At 41.8% G+C, this 23,444-nt stretch overlaps 1 protein-coding gene across 1 annotated transcript; it reads right to left on the reverse strand.

The window, feature by feature from the left end:
• Window positions 1-1,620: 1,620 nt before the first annotated feature.
• On the reverse strand, window positions 1,621-22,591 carry BPIFC (BPI fold containing family C). The gene is made up of 15 exons (XM_038756075.1): window positions 22,462-22,591; window positions 19,644-19,764; window positions 16,792-16,920; window positions 15,950-16,105; window positions 15,745-15,808; window positions 15,079-15,139; window positions 12,822-12,913; window positions 11,736-11,912; window positions 11,035-11,088; window positions 10,227-10,397; window positions 9,841-9,908; window positions 6,005-6,047; window positions 4,254-4,317; window positions 2,945-3,021; window positions 1,621-1,746 (listed from the first exon to the last, which is right to left on the reverse strand). The coding sequence occupies exons 1-15, from the start codon at window positions 22,589-22,591 to the stop codon at window positions 1,621-1,623; spliced, it is 1,533 nt and encodes a 510-aa protein (XP_038612003.1).
• Window positions 22,592-23,444: the final 853 nt, after the last annotated feature.

Genomic DNA, 23,444 nt, shown 5'->3' on the forward strand with positions numbered 1-23,444 from the left:
TATAATAGTGGCAGTCGAGCTACTTCCTCAAATAACAGGCGGAATAATGAGGAGAAGAGCGGGTTTAAATGGGTAGATATAGCACCATTGACCTGCTACGATGCTGGGAAAAATCACTTATTTTCCCACTTTCCTCACCTGCAAGATGAGGAAATTGAAAGCAAGAGCTATTGAGGTTTCAGGTGCAGAAAAGATGGTTAATAGGAATTCCTGTTGGAGGGAAAACAAGAAAATGGTATGTTTGAGAGGTCACCTTAATCTAGGAGCTCTACTTTGCATTTAGGTTGAAACAAATTATCCTTATTAAACAGTGAACACTCTGACACTGTAAAAAGATAACATTGGTTTAATGGAATATATCAAAAAGCATAAACTTTCAAAGTGAATTTGTAAGTGTGAACTCTGTAATCTTCCCAAACAAGAAAAATATCACTTCAGATGAAGGTTGGAACAAATTATCCTTATTAAACAGTGAACACTCTGACACTGTAAAAAGATAACATTGGTTTAATGGAATATATTAAAAAGCATGAACTTTCAAAGTGAATTTGTAGGTGTGAACTCTGTAATCTTCCCAAACAAGAAAAATATCACTTCAGATGAAGGACCGGTGAAGCTATTTAATAATATTACTACCTTTTTTCAGCTTTATAAGGATATAACAATATAAATTCCTCCCTTAGGCCCGAATCGTCTTTGGGGTCTGTTGCCCAGCTCTGTCATTTAACTGAATCTCTGGCTGCTTAACTAAATAAAAAACCACAGGCACAAAATTGTTCGAAGTAACAGGTCGTTTTTCTTTCGTTGTCATCGTACAGTGTCTCTCAGAGGAAATCTGAAAGAGGCATAGCAGGCTATGCCAAAACGGACTCAACCTGAAGTCTAAATTGAACCTAAAGTTGAAAGTCTCGTGATCTGCCCGACCTTTTTTAAGGTTTGTTACCAATGGTCGAACTTCAAAAATTCAGCTGCCCACTGACTTCTCTTCAGTGAAGTAAATACAACAGAGACAAACATGAGGAAGGTCAAATTTTTAACAGCCTCGTACTAATGCAAGGAATTGTCATGCCCGTTACTCCATCCCAAAAACCATTCTTGGACTTGGACTTCCCAAGCGCTTAGTACAGTGCTCTGCACACAGTAAGCGCTCAATAAATACGATTGAATGAATGAATGAATTCTTATGGACATGAACAGGACATTCATGTTCACATACCCACAGGCGTGCGCACACATATGCACACAACACACACACCACTGTGATATATTCTTCTTTCTGGAGTTTTGAGGTTCTAGGAAGGAAAACTTCTAACTTGAAAATCTGCCTAGCTTTAAATAGTTCAACATTGTAGTAGTAATAGACTGTAAGCTCATTGTGGGCAGGGAACATGTAAACAGAGCACATAGAAAGCACTTAATAAATACAATTGATTGATTGAGAGTATTTATGAAGCGCTTACTGTATGCAGACCGCTGTTCTACGAGCTAGGAAAGAGTATATAGGTGGGAATTAGACTTTGACCCTCCATCGAGGGGCTCATTGAATGCCCATGTTCCCTAGGCTCTTCCCTCTCTCTCTCTCAGGGATTTGTTTCAATTTTTTTTTTCCAGGATGCTCCATCAATAAGGAGGTTCAAGCCAGTTTTCCAAATCCAGCCAAAGTGGCTTCTCCTTTCTGGCCACTGTGGTGTACTGCTTTCTTACGGAAGGATTGTAGTGAACATCACTGGAAACCAAGAGGAACCCCTGAAGGAAAAAGAACATTTACAAAAATCCACATTAAAATGGTGACCCAGGACTTTTCCTTTCTGATTTTCTCCTTGAACAAGTTTCTGCACACTTGGGAAATTGGACCAAGTGGGAAGAATTCTAAATTCTATTTGGATTTTACACCTGGATTCCCTTTCTTTCCTCCCCTGGATCTCTCCATTTTGTCTACCCATAGATTGGAGATGATCAAGTTGAACTTTTAGACTGTGAGCCCACTGTTGGGTAGGGACTGTCTCTATATGTTGCCAATTTGTACTTCCCAAGCGCTTAGTACAGTGCTCTGCACATAGTAAGCGCTCAATAAATACGATTGATGATGATGATGAACTCACCGTGTGAGTCCTTAGATACACTTTTGGTTAAATTGGAGACTCTAAGGAACCTAACCTTTTTGCCTTTCCTTTTCTGTAACTGAATTTTATTCTTCCTTTAATAATAATAACGATGGCATTTATTAAGCGCTTACTATGTGCAAAGCACTGTTCTAAGCGCTGGGGAGTTTACAAGGTGATCAGGTTGTCCCACGGGGGGCTCACAGTCTTAATCCCTATTTTACAGATGCGGGAACTGAGGCCCAGAGAAGTGAAGTGACTTGCCCGAAGTCACACAGCTGACAAGTGGCGGAGTCGGGATCTGAACCCATGACTTCTGACTCCGAAGCCCGGGCTCTTTCCACTGAGCCACGCTGCTTCTGATCTACAGGAAGAACTGAAGGAACAGGTCTGTCTGTGGAGTCGTCGAAATAAGTGGTTGGCTAAGGATCATAATGTAGAGTTAGGAACCAAGTTACGAAAGTATCCAAGCAGGAAATCTATTAAGTAGCTTCTGGGTAGAAACAAGGCAGATTTTCCAAACTTTAGAAATGATACAAGACCTGATTATGGTTCCACGAAAGATTAGCACTACTTTGAGCTACTTGCCCCATAGACAAATAGCATCCCTGGGGCAAATCCCCGATGACTATTGCTTCCGTATCCTTGGACCACTATGGAAAGTGCATTGGCTACCAGATGGCAACAGACTAATCCAGGTTCTCATCTCCGATTTTCATTTTCACTGCATTTCCCAAAAGAAGTCCACGTTTCTGGTTTGCAAAGTTCCCACTGGCCCAGGGAGAACTACCCCACCATAAAGGAAAATATGTCATTCCTTAAGGGGAAACACACATTCTCACCTCATGAACTTCAATGTCAGAATTAACAAGGGTAATCTGGTCCAGGTTAGGCAATGGGAATCCTTTCTGTAATTTGGCTGAAATACAAACCATGACAAGATTAAAAGCAACCCCCAACACGGCCAGTATCTCTTCCCTGGTGAACTGGTTTGCAAATCTCCATTTGGTCAGCTGTTTTCAGGGCAGGTTTTCGTCCTCCTCAGCATTCACCAAAAAACCCCCCAAAACGTCAAGCCCACTAACCTTACTGCTTGGTTGGCATTTAGTTATGACCGAGCACATTCGACCAACTGAAAAGCCTGAAGACCTGCAGTACCTCTCCAGAAGCCCAAGATTATGAGTTCTGGGGATAATTCATTTTTTTCATTCATTCAGTCGTACTTATTGAGCGCTTACTGTGTGCACAGCACTGTACTAAGTGCTTGGAAAGTACAGTTCGGCCACAGGTAGAGACAATCCCTACCCAACAACGGGCTCACAGTCTAGAAGGGGGAGACAGACAACAAAACAAAACAAGTAGACAAGCATCAATTTATTTTTTTCTAAATTAAAGAATAATTTGAGGTTCTGGAATGGCAATGATTAAGGCTGAGATTCTGTCTCCACAGGTCATTTCTCATGTGGGTCTCTCCACTGATATGATGATGATGATGATGGTATTTGTTAAGCACTTACTATGTGCCAAGCACTGTTCTAAACGCTGGGGTAGATACAAGGTAATCAGGTTGTCCCACGTAGGGGTCCCAGACTTAATCCCCATTTCACAGATGAGGTAACTGAGGTACAGAGAAGTTAAGTGACTTGCCCAAGGTCACAGAGCTGCTAAGTGGCGGAGCCGGGATTAGTATTCCGCAACACCGTGCTCCGAGAGTAGGGCCCTTGTCTTTCCTGAATTCTATCCCCCAGCGTCTAGTACAGTGCTCGGCAAACAGCAGACACCCAATAAGTGCAATCAATAATGATGATGACAGTCTAGATTCTCACTGATTTGAAAGGGAATTTCCCCGAGGAAGAAAATTGGTCGCCTCCCTAAATTGACTCCAAATCCCTTTCGAGACGTCCAACAGGATTATAATTACTGCTAATCTTCCTGGACCTGACCTACATTTCATTTCATCCCACGTTGCTTAAGACAGCAAAGCTTCATCACTGACTGACTTGGGCTGGGCTGGAATGGAACCAGTACCCTGGAGAGGAAAAAGCCTTGGTGTGGGAGTAGGGCATAATCACGGGCACTTTACCAATCCCTCAAACCATAGTGTTTCCTGAGTTTTCAAAAGCCCTGTAAGGGGTTCAGTCACTGACTTACCATTGGCCAGTGGGATGAGCCCAAAATGGAGAATGGAGGACAGAATATTCTCAAATCTCAGCACCTGAAACAAAGGGAAGAGTTGAGTGAGTTGCCATCCAAATCACACGTGGCTCTGAGCTGGAGGTTGGACTTTAAGGGAATTGATCAGATTGGGGAAAACACAGTGAGGGCTAACTGACTTCAAGGAACTGTCATGATCCTAAACAGATGGGCAGGTGAATTGGATCTTTTTATTATTTACCTATTTATTCATATTAACGGCTGTTTCCCCCTCTAGACCACAAGCTCATTATGTGTCGGGAGCATGTGTGCTAGTTCTTTTGTACTGTATACTCCCAAGCACTTCGTACACTGCTCTGCACATAGTAAGTGCTCAATAAATACCACTGATTGATGGATTTTTATGTCCTGGTGGTGTTGGCAGTGGAATTGGAGCAATTTTCACCCGGCATGGTTTACTGTGGAGAGTTTGGTGGGACGAGTTGGAAGGTCTTGGTTGGTTTTCCTTCTTCACTGGCAATCCAACCACTGTTTATCAAAATGAAGCCGCGCCCTTTGGGTAGCAGGGATTATCTCCACTCTGCTTCCATGCCTGGGGGTTCCTAACTAGCTGTACGTGTATTTCCACTGGCATTTCAAACGTCTGACTGACATTTCGGGCACAACCCACTTCCCACCTTCACGATGCTATTGTTCTCCCCCCACAACCATAACCTAAAGCTTGAACGGCTCTCAGTGAATCGAAAATATCCTCACTTGGCTATCATACTAACCACCTCATTTCCTGCCTTCCATATCCACAGTGGGACTCTGGCTAGATTAAAAAAGGGCTAGGGAGACAAGGGTGTGAAAAAAGCTCTGCTTCAAAGCCTTATTAAGGGCACATCTTTTCCAAGAGCCCTTCTCCAACTAAGCCTTCTTTTCCCCAACTCCATCTCCCTTCTGCATTGTCTGTGCACTAGGAGCTGTATCCTTTGGACAATTCACCTCACCCTCAGCCCCACAGCACTTCTGTACATATCCATAATTATTTATATTAATGTCCATCTTCTCATCTAGAGTGTAAGCTCATTATGGGTAGGGACTGTGTCTACCAACTCTGTAGTAATCTCTCAAGTGCTTAGTACGGTGCTCTGTACACAGAAAGCACTCGATAAATACCATTGATTGATTGATTGGAGCTGCTGCAGTATCTTTTCTCTCAATGATTTCAGAGGTTCAGGAGCAGGAAAGGGCGGAGAAGTATGCTGGGAGGTCCAGGAACTACTCATTTGCCCATCCCCTAGTTATCCACAAAGTAAATCGGCACCGCAGATATGGATATAAAAGTATCAAGGAGTCTTTATTCCGGGGCACTGTGGCTTCTCCAGTCAGGTGAACTCAAAGGGTTATTTAATCTAGATAATCATCTTATAGAATGACTTGAAACTGTGAACTCTCTTGCTCCTAGTGCATTCTGTAATATTTTGGCAGCATTGTGAATTCCTGAGCTAAAGCCACCACGCAGGTAAAACTAGGTTGGAAAAGTTGTTTCTCTTTTCTGGAGTATTAGTCCTCCGGGGGAAAGGGTAATGTCGGGTACAGAGCTTTTAAGACAGAAAAAACAAAACGACCCAAGTTAAAAGGGAATTCTAGGAAAGATAGAAATGAACGAACTAAAGAAGACAAACAGTAGAGTATGCTTAAAGGAGAACAAAGCGCTTTCCCCCTTTCAATTAACCCCTTTATCTGAAATCCTTAATTCCTACCTCTATAGAGCTTCGACTGGACTCGGGCACAGAGAGACGGAATCTAAAGGGAAATGAGGGTAAGGAGATACGTTTTAAAAAAGCCAAAAACCCCAAACCCAAAGGTATCCCTTAGGTTATGTTTCTTTTAGTCCAATAAGACAATACAAAAATCCAGGGGGAAATGCTGTTTTGTTGAAAAGTTAGGAGACAGGATGGGAGTGTTGGACTAAAAGGCGGAATTTATCCCTCTTCCTTCAGGGAGGTTCCCATTTAACCAATTCCAGGCAGCTGAGAATCCATTCTACTTTCAAAGACTTCCAGATCAAGAGATCTAGATCTAGAGAAGCAGCATTGCCTAGTGGATAGAGCCCGGGCTTGGGAGTCAGAAGGACTCGGGTCTAATCCCGGCTTCGCCACTTGCCTGCTGTGTGACCTTGGGCAAGTCACTTCACTTGTCTGGGCCTCAGTTTCCTCATCTGTAAAATGGGGATGAAGACTATGAGCCCCATGTGGGCCCGGGACCGTGTCCAACCTGATTTGCTTATATCCACCCCATGCTTAGTACAGTGCCTGACACAGAGTAAGCGCTTAAATACCACAATTATTGTTATTAAAAAATTCAGTAAGTATCCTTAGTAATCCATCTTAATGTTTAACAGTCCCAAGAGTCCAGATGTTCTTCTTCTAAGCCCACCAAGCTGTAAGTGAGATGTTCCTAACAGTGGCTCAGTGGAAAGAGGATGGGCTTTGGAGTCAGAGGTCAGGGGTTCAAATCCTGGCTCCGCCAATTGTCAGCTGTGTGACTTTGGGCAAGTCACTTAACTTCTCTGGGCCTCAGTTACCTCATCTGTAAAATGGGGATTAAGACTGTGAGCCCCCCTTGGGACAACCTGATCACCTTGTAACCTTCCCAGCGCTTAGAACAGTGTTTTGCACATAATAAGCGCTTAATAAATGTCATTATTATTATTATTATTATTATCTGGCTCAGACTCAGGGTCTGTAAACATCTGGAAACTCACTCTGTATTTGCCCCATAGATTTCTCCTGAGCTATTCCTCAGAATATATTCTGTTCGAGGCAGTAGTTCCTGATCTGGATCTCCTCATAGGTGCTGAACCCTGCAGATTTCTTGGAAAAGTTGATGAACAAAGGGAGTTCCACCTAGTCAAACCCTGGAGAAACCGCAGTCTCAGTCAGAGTTAGGCTAAAATTCCTGTTCTGGCCCTTCCAGTTTGCCCTTCCCTAATTACTAAACATTTGGCTTATGTTTGGAGATGTTTATCTTTCAACATCCATAGATGAGAGGACAATTAGTGGAGTCTCATCCTCTTTCAGGGCTGAACAGGTTTGGCTAATTATGATAACTTTGCATAATGGAATCAGCTCCGAGAAAGGGCTGATTTCAGGGTGGGAGAAGAGGGGTTATGGTCAGTGGTGGCAGTGTAAAGTTGTAAAGGGTTCAACAATAATGCTATGTATTATTCCCTTTGGTTTAGCAAAGTGTGGCTAGTTAGGAATGTCTTCTGGATGGGGAATCATTAAAAAAAAACTATTAAGCTTTGGTCTGTGAATGAATCATAGGAGCTCCTTCACTGTGGAACAAGTACACAGTGGGCTAGCTTGGGAATATAAAATGGATGGGAGATTCTGAATTCAAGTGAGTGAAAAAAATAATGGTTTACAGGTGAGAGCTAACACCAGTGGGACAGGATTTACAAATTCCAAGGCCAAGTCTTGAAATCAAACCTGTTTTATGGTGAAACCCTCTCACACCCAAATTGTTCTACTACTGCACACACTTCTAGCATTTTGGTCAGTAGGAGAGTACGAGAGGCAATGGAGCAGTGGAATCAGTGCTAATTATGGATATTATTTCCAACATCATCACCTTATTTCGACTACCTAAGATAGACCCCTCTCAGGGCCGCACCTGGAGAGTTTCCAGTCCTCTACCAGTCTCGCCTAAGGGAGGGAGAGTCGGGGTAGGGACTGTCTTTATATGTTGCCAATTTGTACTTCCCAAGCGCTTAGTACAGTGCTCTGCACACAGTAAGCGCTCAATAAATACGATTGATGATGATGATAGCCATTCCTTTCCTAGCTTGGCCAGTGGCTAGCGACTGGAAGGCCATCTGCTACAAATAAAAACTCACCCATGCTGGGCAGCAGCGCCCATGGAGAGAATCAAGGGAGGAAATTCGAGTTTACTGCACAGAAGTAGGCAATGGTAAACCACTTCCGTATTTTTACCAAGAAAACTCTATGGATTCACTACCTGAACAATTGCAGATGGAGAGTGGGGCGTTCAGGGAGAGATGTGTCTGCAGTGTCGCTAAGGGTTGGAAACGACTCGACGGGATAAGACGAGACAAGGTCAAATAGGCTCCCGAGATCTGAGTCCTTTACCCAGCTACCAATGTCCCTCAAGACCCTTCTGGATCTCTCTCTGTCTCTCTCTCTCGGATTGGTAAATTCTAGTTATAAAAGATTTTCTAGTCTTTCTCCACTGAACAGTAGCTTGCAAACCATCTCATACTGATAACTGTAGGGATGCTAGAGCCAAGGCGGCGATAATTAAAAGACCAGGCCTTAAATTTGGGATGATTTGGCCCCTGTAGCTGATTTGCCCTTTCAAGCAATATCAGGCACATTTGAGAGCCAAAGTTTTCAATGTGATGATGTTTTAGAGGTAATTTATCCCAGCACAGCTGGGATACACATTGTGCAAGAACACTTCACTGCATAAGACACCTGCCAATTACTCTAGTACTTTCATTCATTCATTCAATCGTATTTATTGAGTGCTTACCGTGTGCAGAGCACAGTACTAAGCGCTTGGTATTTCAGGAAGATTTTCCAAGGGGGACAATGAAAAATTCAGCCCAGGGTTAGGATTCATAAAGCCAGCCAAAAAAACCCTAACCAGTTTCTTTAGGTGACACATTTTTACCTCTATTAATTGACATATCAATTAATGATATCAACTGAACTAATTTAGAGATGAGAGATCTTTAGTTTCCATACCGAAAATGTCTTGTTAAGCTTTTCATCATACCTATCCAATTTTTAAAGTGTAACTTGGTGATTTGAGGTTGCACACATTTTGGGATTCAGGCAGAGCCGGAAAATCCCAGAAAGCCTCTTGACATTTGCCCAGTGGCCTGAAGAATAAGATGTAAATACAATTGATTGATTGATGTACTTTCTCCATCTATCCAGAGAGTTTGGGGCACATCACAAACTCTGGCCTTCCTCTAATCCCACCTCCTAGTGATGTCACCAAACTCCCGAGAAGCCCCACCTCGGGAAATAATAATAATAATAATAATAATAATAATAATAATAATAATAATAATAATAATAGTATTTGTTAAGTGCTTACTATGTGCCAAGCACTGTTCTAAGCACTGGGGTAGATACAAGGTAATCACGTGGGGCTTACAGTCTTCCCCATTTTACAGATGAGGTAACTGAGGCACAGAGGAGTTAAGTGACTTGCCCAAAGTCATACAGCTAAGTGGCAGAGGCGGGATTAGAACCCAGGACCTCTGACTTCTAAACCCATGCTCTTTCCACTAAACTTGCTTGACCCACAGTGGAAATAGTGTGACCTTGGAGTCAGCCACGAAGAACCCCTTTTTACCTCCCATTATAATAGCTTGGTGAATACATACACTGATCTGAGAGTATAATCATTAATACTGATATTCGCAAAAATAACATCCCAAGCTGTCGTTACTGATGATTTACAGCAAAATAAGTCTAAATGATATTCAGAGTTGGTTTGGCCACCGAGGTTTCTGGAGTATTTATTACTGTGATCTTGGGAAGGCCGATCAATTTGGTCTTACCTGTTCAGAGATAAGGAGCAGATCAGCTTCTGTCCTAAAATAACCAGATCAACGCTGGTACTGGCTACCTGGAGGTGATAAAAGTTGTTTATTACTAAGTGCAGGGAATACAAATCTATTTCACAGTAAACACTACTTTCTGATGACATAAGAATCAAAAGGCTCACTTTCTCTTATTTTTCAATCTTTGGACAGTAGGACATTTAGGAAGTAGATTTTCATCAAGGGCTTTATAAGAACATTGGTTTCATTCAGAGTGGCTTCATTTTTTTAAGAGAAAAAACCCATCTCTTCCTTCCCTTCTCCGATTCCCCATTCCCTCCCCAAAGAGACTGCTGAAGACGTCTACTTGGAGCTCGCGGAACTCCCTAACTCCACGTACTCACAAAATTCATTGAAAGAATGGTTTCCGCAGTTGAATTTTCTGGTTGGGTAAACATCCTGATGGAGCCTGGGATTTCCAAGGTAAAGTTGCCTGGTTGTAAATTGACTGCTGGCGGAGAAGTAACCATGACCATTACTATAAACGGCTCAGAACTTAAATATATTTCTGCAATCTGCCAGGATTCAGAAAAATACAAAATACATGTATTTTAAAACAAAATACATTTGTTTTAAATACAAATTTAAAATAAATTATTTAAAATAAAATAATAAATACAAATAAAATTTACAATCTGCACCAGAATTCTTTTTTAAACCCAGCAAAGTGGGAAGGAGAATTGAGAACTGAAAATGGATTTAGCAAATGCCTTTTCCTGGAGGTACTTTAAAATTTTAGCTCATAAGCTCCTCAAGAGCAGAACTGGACCTTCACATAGCAGCTCGATGTGGGCAGGGAATGTGTCTATTCTTATATTTTACTCTCCCAAGTGTTTAGTACAGTGTTTTGCACACAGTAAGCACTCAATAAATATGACTGAATGAATGAATATGTACAGCTCTTAACTGTATGTTGTGGAAGTATAATATTAATTATCTGCTTTAATAAGTTCTCAAATATGAAGTATGTGTTTTCTATTTTCTACTGATTACTTCAAACCACAAAAATCCTAAGGGAGAAAAAATGACTTAATGAAGCCTAAAAAGAAAACAAGAATATGCAGCCAAAAGAATTCTAAGAGCAAATTGGATTTGGGAAGCGTTATCATTAGGGAAAGGGTGATACCGAGAAAGAAAACATAAATCACTCACCTGAGAAATCACCCTGCCAAAGTGTTTGGAGTTTTGAAAAAAATGCTTGGAAATCTTGAAAATAAAAAGACAGTCACTCTAGTGTCATTTTGAAAAAGAATTCCTACAGATAAAAATAGAACCTCTTGGGGGAGGAGAGAGACAGAGACAACTAGAGAGAATGCATTTTATTTAAAAAAATAACTCTGAGAAAAATTGTATGAGAGAATTAAGTAGTTCTAAAGGAGCTTAGGAACAAAACTGATAATAATGCTACAAATGCTGATAGTACTCATTTCAAATTATTGTCACTCACTGCCACATTTGGAGTTGAGGCGTAATCAGACTTCAGCCTCTCAAGAGAAGAGATCATACTGTACAAAAGTTCTGCTCGGTACAATCCTTGCAGGCATCATCATCATCAATCATATTTATTGAGCGCTTACTATGTGCAGAGCACCGTACTAAGCGCTTGGGAAGTACAAATTGGCAACATGTAGAGACAGTCCCTACCCAACAGTGGGCTCACAGTCTAAAAGGGGGAGACAGAGAACAAAACCAAACATACTAACAAAATAAAATAAATAGAATAGATATGCACAAATAAAATAAATAAATAAATAAATAAATATTTATTTATTTATATTATAAATTATTTATAAATATTATTTATTCAGGCACGTGAAGATCTTAACGAAGTTTAACAGCTTGACCCCTCTCACCTCTTTCGTGGTCAAGGTAATGTTGAAGAACCCGGCTGAGAAATAGGTAAACGACGCAGACCTAAAGAAATATTCTGAGATTCCGATGTACAGCATGAAGTCTTTGAGGTCCGGAAGAGTGAAAGGTGCTGGCCTGAAAGGAGGGTCAGTGAAATTTTCCATTAGATAGAATGTGCCCTACAGGGAAAAAGAAAGAAAAGATAATGTTGGATACACAAAGTTAAGTAGCACATAGTAATGGAGCAAACTGTAAGCTCATTGAAGGCAGGGAATGTGTCTGTTCTCTCAAGTGCTTAGTATAGTGCTCTGCACATGGTAAGCGCTCAATAAATAGGATTGACTGACAGTTCAGGGCAGCTAAGGTGCACATGAGCTCCTTTTGAAGTCTGAGTCAGCTTGGAGGGGCTTTTTTGTTCCCCCAGGCAAAGTCAGTTTGACACTTGTGTGGAGCCTGGAGCAAATTTATGACATCACAAAGTCATAAAGTTGTGAGGCCATGACACTGGGGTGATTTACCTGTTTAATTATGGATGCTAGCTTATCTGTAATTTATTTGAAATTTCTCTCTCTTTCTAGACTGTAAGTTACTTGTGGGCAAGGGATCCCATCTACCAACTCTGCTGCATTGTACTCTCCCCAAGTGTTGTCATAAATAATTTGTTAAATGCTTACTACGTGCAAAGCACTGTTCTAAGCATTTGTTAAATGCTTACTATGTGCAAAGCACTGTTCTAAGCACTGGAAAGGATACAAGGTGATCAGGTAGTTCCACGGGGGGCTCACAGTCAATCCCCATTTTCCAGATGAGGTAACTGAGGCACAGATTAGTTAAGTGATTTGCCCAAAGTCACACAGTTGACAAGCGGCGGATCCAGGATTTGCACCCATGACCTCTGATTCCCAAGCCCGTGCTCTTTCCACTGAGCCACGCTGCTTCTCTAAGTTTCTGCTTAGAGAAACTAAGCAAGACCTAAGCTGCTTCTCTAAGAGTACTGTACTCTGCACTCAGTAAGGGTTCAATAAATTCCACTGATTGACTCATTTATTCATTTATAGTGGCGGCAAAGATAATGCTGTCAAAATTACCTTCAAATCCATGTCAATGGAGGACTCTTGAATTTCCGGGGAGTTAATCAGAGAATAATCTAACAAAGTATTTTCATCAATCTTGGTTAGGACTGCATGGATAGCGAAGAGAAGAAAACACCCCAAATTACAAAAAATGCAATACAAATAATACTTCCTGTTCTCCCATCCTGAACTCTCAGTGGAATGAAAATGAACTCCCATGGGGGCTGGAAGTAGAAAAGATTTCGTCGAACTGCCCCGCACCTTATTCTTGAAGCCATCAACTGTCATGTCTGGCAGTTCAATGGTCTGCTACTCTTCCGTGAGACTGTTGTTGGGTAGGGATTGTCTCTGTTGCCAAATTGGACTTTCCAAGCGCTTAGTCCAGTGCTCTGCACACAGTAAGTGCTCAATAAATACAACTGACTGAATGAATGATTGAACGTGCCTCTTTAAGGCACACCCACATGGTGTGCTTTAAAAGACAGGGAACAGAGTGATAGCAGCTGCGTTAAAGATGGGGTACTGCCATTCCATCCCCAGCCACAGCCCTAAATGGCACTCCAGGCATTCTCTTGCACCCTTAAAAATTAAAATGAATAATAATTATGGCATGTGTTAAGCACTTACTCTGGGACAAGCACTGTACTAAATGCGGAGTGGAGACAAGACAAACAGGTTGGACAGTCCCTCTCTGCCACATGGGGCTCACGGTCTACTGGAGGGAGACCAGGTGTTGAATCCCCATTTTACACAGGAGGAAACTGAGGCCCAGAGAAGTTCATTCATTCATTCATTCAATCACATTTATTGAGCGCTTACAGTGTGCAGAGCACTGTACTAAGTGCTTGGGAAGTACAAGTTGGCAACATAGAGAGACGGTCCCTACCCAACAACGGGTTCACAGTCTAGAACGTGTGGACAGGTGTCAAGTCATCAGAGCAAACAGAAATAAAGCTAGATGCACATCATTAACAAAATTAATAGAATAGGAAATATGTACAAGTAAAATAGAGTAATAAGTTACAAGTAACAAGTTAAGGGACTTGCCCAAGGTCACTCGGGTGGGTAAGTTGGAAGGGGATCAGGACCCAGGCAATCTCCCCATTAGGCCAGACTGCTTCTCAACAAATAATAAAGGAAAACACGGGCCTAAATAGTTTTCATTGAGTCTTTCCTCCCATTTCATGCTTGCAAAGAGCTTTTTTGTCTTTTTCTACTTACTACCCCTGTGACGAGGGTGGGAGATTCACTTTTAGTACCCTGATTCTGCAGATGAGAAATGGAGGTAGCACATTCATTCATTCAGTTGTATTTATTGAGCGCTTACTGTGTGCAGAGCACTGTACTAAGTGCACGAGAAGCAGCTTGGGAGTCGGAAGGACCTGGGTTGCCTGCCGTGTGACCTTGGGTTTAATTTCTCAGTGCCTCAGTTCCCTCATCTGTAAAATGGGGATTTAAGAGTGGGAGCCTCATGTGGGACGTAGACTGTGTCCAACCTGATTACTTTGTATCTACCCCAACACTTAGAATGAATGAATGTATGTTTGTACGTATTTATTATTCTATTTATTTTATTTGTACATATTTATTCTGTTTATTTTAGTTAATATGTTTTGTCTTGTTTGTCTCCCCCTTCTAGACTGTGATCCCGCTGTTGGGTAGGGGCCGTCTCTATATGTTGCCAGCTTGTACTTCCCAAGCGCTTAGTCCAGTGCTCTGCACACAGTAAACGCTCAATCAATATGATTGAATGAATGAATGTATGTTTGTACGTATTTATTATTCTATTTATTTTATTTGTACATATTTATTCTGTTTATTTTAGTTTGTTAATATGTTTTGTCTTGTTTGTCTCCCCCTTCTAGACTGTGAGCCCGCTGTTGGGTAGGGACCGCCTCTAGATGTTGCCAACTTGGACTTCCCAAGCGCTTAGTACAGTGCTCTGCACACAGTAAGCACTCAATAAATACGATTACTGTACTGTACTGCCTGGCACATAGTAAGTGATTAACAAACACCAGAAAAAAATTAAAAGGCCAGAAGTGACTGTGGCGTTCCTGCTGACTCGCCAACGACCAGTCAGTGACAGAGTTGGGTTAGAGCTCATCGGAGACTGTCCTGGGAATGGGAATCTTTGCTCCCCAGACCACCTATTTATTTAGCTAATACTGGGACAGACAATAAGGATCAGAGAAGGCACCGGGTATTTTAATAGCAGACTGGGAAAACTTAAAAAACATCAGTGAACGAATGGGTATTTTGCAGAACTCACCCTTCAGCGTTCTGAGCTCAGCATTTATACTTTCCATTTCGTCTTTGATAACTGGACATAACTGAGTGAAGAAAAAGATTCATTTTAAACAGTGCAGGATACTACTTTTGCAGCAAAGCACGAGATAAGCCATTTGCATTCACCTCCTTCTGCTGTGGGGCTTAAAGAGAGCCAAAAGCAACAATAGACATTTAATCGGCATCAGTATTTTTAAATGAACCATTTCTAACTCCTCGCAGTGCTCTTGGGAAAAGAGCTTCATAATTTTCAGGGTTCAGTTGGAGTACCTTCCTACTGTTTGCTTAGATGGGTGCTTAACTAATATTAGCTAAGGAGCTCTGATGAGGGGGAGGAAAGCCACAGAATGCCCAAAGTGACAAAGTAGTGAGTCAGTGCCAAAATGGTGTGGCAAAGAGTGCCAAAGCCCAATTCAGGTCACTGTCTGAATGTCCCTGCCCTCTGGTATTAAAATTGCTAGGGTGACTTGGGATTTATAGCCTTTGAAGTTAGCCTGGAAATCGCTGCCGGGGGGAAACGAGTGACAATTGAGATGATGGGGCAGGTTCTGCTTTCTCAGGATGCAACTTTTGCAGCTTTTCAGTTCCTAAGATGAAGTTCCTATTGCCGTCTCTACCCTCCTTGTCAAGAGAGTCTTCAGGGTCTTACTTTTTCATTCAAGTTCTTCAGGATGGGTTTCTCCATTGGCTCAGAGAAGGAGTTATATAGGGAACTAGAAGAATAAGAAAAGAAAGTGCTTATTTATTTTGCTGAGATGGCACCTATCCTCAGTGGCCTGCTGGAATACTTCACCCACCCCCCGGTCTTCTTTCCACTACGGGGCACCTATGTCTCTGGTCCTGCAGCCGTTTACCTGAGTTCTCCTGAAAATGCAATTTGGGCATGACTGATGTGAACATAGCAGTCTTCAAGCTTCATGGTAAGGTGGCCCGTGGCACTTCGGGTCAAGTTGATGATGCCCGTGAAAAACGCCTCAGAGAGGAACAGAGAAGCTCCTCCTTTATCTTTGCTGATCAGACAAAAAAAAAATCACACAGCATTGGGTGAAAAGCTTGACTTGAATGGGATCGAGATGGATTCTGTTTTCCTTTCAAACTGACACTCTGTGATCCCTGAATTGCCGAGCTGTTATTCTTATCATCATCATCACCATCATCATTCTAACGTTATCGTTATTTAAGAGCTGAGTACAGTGCTATGCACACAGGAGTTGCTCAATCAATATTATTGATTGATTATCGCCAAACATGCACACAATATATAATCCCCGAATGAAGGGGTGAATGAATGCCCTAGCAGAAAGAAATGTTTTGCCCCTTGAAGAAATAATTGGCATTTTTCTGAATGGAGGTGCTGAGGAAAATCATTACAACTACTTTTTTAGGGATTCCTCTCTACCCTCCCTCACACTCCACACCACAAACCTCCCCCTTCCCAAGATACCTAGCTATTTGGAAATTCCAGTTAAGGTGGAATTTTTCAACTGTGTCTGACTGGTGTTTGTTTAGGGGAAAAAGAAGTTTTTTTGTTTTGCTTTGGGTTTTTTTTAGCTTCTCTAAGTATTCGACTCTAAGACAATCTTAGGAGAAGGCTTTTGGAACAGTTTAGTGCTCGGTGATACACTGTAACCTAGAATCTACACTTTCCATTTTAGTTCTGCTGTCGACAGAAGTAGAACTGACAGTTGGTACTTACAAAAACGGGAACTTTAATTCCCAGTCTGTGCTGACGTTTGCGGAACCGTGATTGGTCAGCGTTTTAATCCCCGTTCCAGGTACAAGAATCAGTGAGGTATTTGGAAATGAAAAGGCACTGAATCGAATGCTGTAAAACGAAAAACAGAAATGTTGCAGATATTTCTGCAGAACCTGGATGAGGCCCACATGTTCATCACCGAACTTCGCCAATTGTCAGCTGTGTGACTCTGGGAAAGTCACTTAACTTCTCTGTGCCTCAGTTCCCTCGTCTGTAAAATGGCGATTAAGACTGTGAGCCCCACGTGGGACAACCTGATCACCTTGTATCCCCCAGTGCTTGGAACAGCGCTTTGCACATAGTAAGTGCTTAACAAATACCATGATTATTATTATTATTATTGTCATTGAAACTGGCGAAAACGGGTCAAGAGGAATGTGTCAATTTATGCATACCCCTGGTGAGGAGATGCCATCATTCAGTCATTCATTCAGTCGTATTTATTGAGCTCTTACTGTGTGCAGAGCACTGTACTAAGCGCTTGGAAAGTATAATTCGGCAACAGAGACAATCCCTACCCAACAACGGGCTTATCATCATCATCATCCTTCTGCCTCAAGCTTCTGGAAGCCACAACTAGCCACAACTAGCCACCACAAGAGACTGCTAACTGGGCCATTGTGTATTGTGAGCCCCATGTGTGACGGAGATTGTGTTCAACCTGATGAACTTGTATCAGCCCCTTTATTCATCCCCTTTTCCAGCCCCACAGCACTTATGTATAGATCCACAATTTATTTATTTATGTTAATGTCTGTCTCCTCCTCTAGACTGTAAGCTTGTTGTGGGCAGGGAGTGTGCGTTTTATTGCTATATTGTACTCTTCCAAGCCCTTAGTACAGTGCTCTATACACAGTAAGCACTCAATAAATACCAATGACTGACTGACCGCAGTGCTTAGAACGGTATATGACACGTAGAAACCACTTAGCAAATATTATTATTATTATTGTTTAATTGAGTAGTATATAAAACTGCGGAATTTCAGATTAACACCACATCATCCAAGAGAAAAGAGCTTCAAATCTACCAAATCATCTCCCTCTCCTTGTTTGAACCCTATGCCCATCTGCTTACTTCTATACACAGTAAGCACTCAATAAATACTAATGACTGACTGACCGGAGTGCTTAGAATGGTACATGACACGTAGAAACCACTTAGCAAATATTATTATTATTATTCTTGTTTAATTGAGTAGTATATAAAACTGCAGAATTTCAGATTAACACCACATCATCCAAGAGAAAAGAGCTTCAAATCTACCAAATCACCTCCCTCTCCTTGTTTGAACCCTATTCCCATCTGCTCCAGGAAGTTTATGCAGACCAAATAAGGTAGGCTGAGGAAACCCTCCTCTTCAAAGCAAAACTAACAATCACTTTCTACAATACTATAAAGAAGATAGAGATTGGTCATCTTTCCTCCTGAGATTGCCAACTTTTGCAATACTGGCAGCTCCAAAGATTTTCCTAGAAGCCTCAGGAAGGCTTAGGGAGAAACTAATTAAGAGGGTCACAAGTTCATTAGCTTTTTTTGGGCAAATTGTCTAAGCATTGTTACACAGAGCATGAGGCCTATTCTTGGGAAAATTTTAAATTAAAATGTTCTCACTGATGGTCATTTTGTCTTGCTTTTTTTCCCCTCTTTCCTAAATCTTGTCACTTCCCTTTTCTTTTGTTCCAGGTTCCCTATACTTGAGTAATCAGCAGATGGTATGGGAAGGAAGAAGGGAAGGAGAGGGAGAAATGAAGATCCAGGTAAATAGTGAAGAGGCTACCAGACACCTTTGCAGATCTTGGAGGGCACTTGCTCAAGAGCAAGGATTTTCAACATTTCCTTTTGATAATACCAAGTGATACTTGGCCTCCATCTTGTACCACCAGTGACCCTCTGGTGAGAAGATGAAAAACAGACCCAGAATGGACAATTAAAATGTTATTGGGGGGCCTATTAATAATAACAATTATTTTTCACATTGAACAGACCCCCCCAAAATTACCCAGAGCAAACAAGAACACAACATTATCATAGTGAATGCTTCTGGGTTTGGGCTCTGAAGTACTCTAGACTATAAGACTATTGTGGGCAGGGAATGTGTCTGTTTATTGATATATTGTACTCTCCCAAGCACTTAGTACAGTGCTCTGTACATAGTATGTGCTCAATAAATACGATTGAATGAAGTTAGTAGTTCTGGCTAAAAAACTCCATTCTCAAGAGTATGGCTGTATTTTGTACTCCGCACTCTGCCTAGAGATAAACCACCTGTCAATGACTTAAACATTATACCCTCTTTCTTTCACAGGACAACACATTTGTGTCTCCCCCTTCTAGACTGTGAACCCGCTGTTGGTTATGGACCGTCTCTATATGTTGCCAATTTGTACTTCCCAAGTGCTTAGTACAGTGCTCTGCATACAGTAAGTGCTCAATAAATACGATTGAATGAATGAATGAATGGAGAAGTATACACTCTGAATTTTCAAGACTCTAAGCTCTCATTTCCCATATTCGCCCTCCCTTTTGTGCCCCTTAAATAGTTGATATTCATCCCACCCCAAAACCCCTCAGCAGTTATGTACATTTCCCCACACTCCCCCATTTTCCCTAAATTGAACTTATTTGAATGTCTGTCTCCCACTCTAGGCTGTAAGCTCCTTGTGGGCAGGGATCATGATAAACAATTTCTATTGTATTATACAGTCTCGAGCACTTCAGTGTTCTGCCCACACTTCAGTGCTCAATAAATACCACTGATTAATTGAAAAATAAGACCGTGCTTCACTCACTTTGTAAAATTGTAGTCGATGTAGCCAACTTTTAGAAATTCAAGTGTTTCAGAGCCTTTTATATCCGGTATTTTCTTTTTCTTTATTAACTTCTCCAGAGTCCCCATTCCAGCCTGCACACCTGCAAAAAGAACAAACAAAATATCTATGATATGGACTGGAAATTCCAAAGCATGGCCCAGGGTTAAGGTAATTTCACTTCCATATGTTGCAAGGAAATAGTCACTAGGACCCTGTACATCCTGTACATGGCTCCAACTGCCTGTTGTGTGACCTCTCGGGCAAGTCATTTAACTGTTCTGTACCTCAGTTTTCTCATCTGTAAAATGGGAATTCAAATCATGTTCTCCTTCCTATTTAGACTGCGAGCTTCCTTTGGGACAGGGACTGCATCTGACCAGAGTACCATGTATCTGCCCCAGCACTTGCTACAGTGTTTGCTACATAGTAAGTGCTTAACAAATACCACAGTTATTATTATTACTGCTACTATTAGTAATAATGATTTAGGGTTCTTTGTCTTCTCATCGCTGCCGACCCCATTCCCTCATCCTCTCCCTAATCTGGAATTCCTTACGTCCCCATTTATGCCAGACCACCACTCTCCACACCTTCAAAACCCAACTAAAATCTCATCTCCTCCAAAAGGCCTTCCCTGATAAAACCCTCACCCTTCTTTGTCATCCATGCATTTAGTTCTGTGACCTCTGGGCATTTGATATTCACCCTACCCTCAACCCTATAGCACTTATGTACACATCTAAAAATTTTATGTTATAAATTACGTACACTGGGGAAGTCACTTCACTTCTCTGGGCCTCAGTTACCTCATCTGTCAAATGGGGATGAAGACTGTGAGCCTCCCGTGGGACAACCTAATCACCTTGTGGCCTCCCCAGCGCTTAGAACAGGGCTTTGCACATAGTAAGCACTTAATAAATGCTGTCATTATTATTATTATTATTATTAAGCAGTGTGGCTTAGTGAAAAGAGCCCGGGCTTGAGAGTCAGAGGTTGTGAGTTCTAATCCCAGCTCCGCCACTTGTCAGCTGGGTGACTTTGGGCAAGTCAGTTAACTTCTCTGGGCCTCAGTTACCGCATTTGTAAAATGGGAGTAAAGGCTGTGAACCCCACGTGGGAAATCCTGATTACACTGTATCAGCCCCAGTGTTTAGAACAGTGCTTGGCACATAGTAAGTGCTTAACAAATACCATTATTATTACTGTTATAATATAGTAAATCCCTCCTCCTGCTTCCATCGCCAGCTTCCCAGCCCTTTTTAGATTGGGTACTCCTGAGGTCCAGGGACCAGGTTTTGCCTATAATAATAATAATAATGATGGTATTTGTTAAACGCTTAATCAATCAATCAATCAATCGTATTTATTGAGCATTTACTGTGTGCAGAGCACTGTACTAAGCGCTTGGGAAGTACAAGTTGGCAACATATAGAGACAGTCCCTACCCAACAGTGGGCTCACAGTCTAAAAGGACTTAAGAGTTCTAAGTGCTGGAATATCCTTAAATATATTAGTCTCCAGTACTTAGTGCAGTGCTTTGCACACAGTCTGTGCTCAAAAATACCACTGAATGAAGACGAAGAATCAGATGTGACACAAATGGACCCCTAATTGTCCCACACTGAGTCTCTCCTCATAGCCCAGTGGGCCTGTCAAGGCCTGTAGTCTGGTAATGGGAGAGAGAAACTGTCTCAGACTCTTGGTTGGGGCAAGAGGGCAGGAGGGGGTGTTGGCATTTTAGGGGTGTAGTTTTCTAAGACAGAGGATGTGGACAATTTGCAAGGAGGGTTGGTTGGGTTTCTGAGCTCTACCTGCTCCTTCCCTACAAATTCCTTCTCGCTCCTGTCCATCCTCTGGTAGGGTCAGGTCCACATCTTTCTCATCACTAAATAGTGTTTCTCCCATGGATCAGCAAAGGTTACGTCTTCCTGCTGCCAACATGTTCTGGGCCCCATAATGGGTTCCCATCTTCATCATCATCAATCGTATTTATTGAGCGCTTACTATGTGCAGAGCACTGTACTAAGCGCTTGGGAAGTACAAATTGGCAACATATAGAGACAGTCCCTACCCAACAGTGGGCTCACAGTCTAAAAGGGGGAGACAGAGAACAAAACCAAACATATTAACAAAATAAAATAAATAGGATAGATATGTACAAGTAAAATAAATAAATAAATAGAGTAATAAATATGTACAAACATATATACATATATACAGGTGCTGTGGGGAAGGGAAGGAGGTAAGATAGGGGGATGGAGAGGGGGACGAGGGGGAGGTTTTTGTGGAGGGAGGGACCCACTGTAAGTCAGAGTGGGATCCTGCAAATAGGCCACGGTCCTTAGAACCGGTGTCTTAAGACATGTGAACCTGAAAGCCAGAAAGCCAGAAAAAGCAATTCTGCTTATTTAGGTTGGAGAGGACCTGAAATGGAAAATGGCATTGCAATTTTGATGTAATACACATTCCAGAATGATATTCTGAGGTCCAATTCTGCACAGTGATTGAAAATATTTTCTCCACTCAATGCTGTACCTTAAAAACTACTCACTTCCCCTGTTTGCCTTCCTCAGCATCCTTCCCCTGTTGTCCTAAATCCTGACCTAGAGTGTTACATTAGGGAGTTGTTCTTTTTCTTGGGTTCAAGAAGCCTGGTCCTTTCTTTCCATCAATCTCTTCTTTAAAACCCTTTACCCCGCAATTGGCATCTTTTTAACATTAGGAGATACTGTGAATCAAAGGGTTTTCTCTTCAATTATATGTGTGGTGTCATAATTTCTGGAAGAGAACAGCTTACCATAGTCAAGGGCCTTCTGAGTGATCCTCACTTTGATCCCTGGCTGGTTGAGCGAAGTGCTTGAAGACGCAGTTAGGAGGTTCCATAGTAGAAAAAAGCCCCAAGCAGTCAGAATCAGCCTGGTTTCCATCGATCTCTGGAGTGTTCTGTTAATCAACGTTTATGGGTGTAATCATTTTTGACTATTGCACAAACTAGCCAGTATTTCTGGGGTTTGTCACCTACCTGCAAGACTTGGGGTTAATGTATTGTTTTTAAAAGGTGGATGGAGAAGGCAAATGTGGGTGGCAATGTTGAGGCAGGGAATGGTGGCTGGGGGGCAGGAAATCCAGTGAAGAAGAGGTTGCAGTGGACCAGATTAGATTAAACCAAAATCTAAGCTCAAATTGTGACCAGGATTGTTCCTGGGGAATGGCAAAGACAGCCATAAACTCACTGGGGGTTTCCTGATATTCCGATAGGCTGGTCCAGTCCTGGATCTGTCCGACTTCATTTATTTGGAGTAGAAAACCCCAATTCTTCACCTCAGAAATGGCAGGGATTTTTCTGAAATTCCTTCAACAAGCTGCATGATCATTATTTTTGCGGTATTTGCTAAGCACTTACTCTGTTCCAAGCACTGTACTGAGCACTTGGTTAGATACAAGATGATTAGACAAGGGCAGGAGTGGAAAAGGGCAGCCAAAGAGAACATTTCCCCTTCGCCTAAATTTGTGAGTAAACAAAAATCGTGTAAGTTCAAATCAATCAATGGTATTTATTGAGTTCTTCCTATGTACAGAGCACTGTACTAAACGCTTGGTGGAGTACAATACGGCAGAATTAGCAAACACATTTGCTGCCCGTAATGAACTTATTGCTCAATGCTAGTGTTCATCCAGTGCTAACTTCTTTTATAACTAATAATAATAATGAAAATCATGGTATTTGTTACTTGCTTACTATGTGCCAAGCACCGCTCTAAGCGCTGGGGTAAGTACAAG

The sequence above is a fragment of the Tachyglossus aculeatus genome, chromosome 14 (assembly GCF_015852505.1).
Source record: "Tachyglossus aculeatus isolate mTacAcu1 chromosome 14, mTacAcu1.pri, whole genome shotgun sequence".
Lineage (NCBI taxonomy): Eukaryota > Metazoa > Chordata > Mammalia > Monotremata > Tachyglossidae > Tachyglossus > Tachyglossus aculeatus.

Coding starts and splice junctions, on each gene's coding strand:
- BPIFC (XM_038756075.1), bottom strand. CDS start 22,591: ATGGAAACCAGGCTGATTCTGACTGCTTGGGGCTTTTTTCTACTATGG. Junction 15,140..15,744: donor TGAAGAACTTGAATGAAAAA/GTAAGACCCTGA, acceptor TTCTTCACTCAG/TTATGTCCAGTTATCAAAGA. Junction 9,909..10,226: donor CCATTCTTTCAATGAATTTT/GTGAGTACGTGG, acceptor TATCACCTCCAG/GTAGCCAGTACCAGCGTTGA.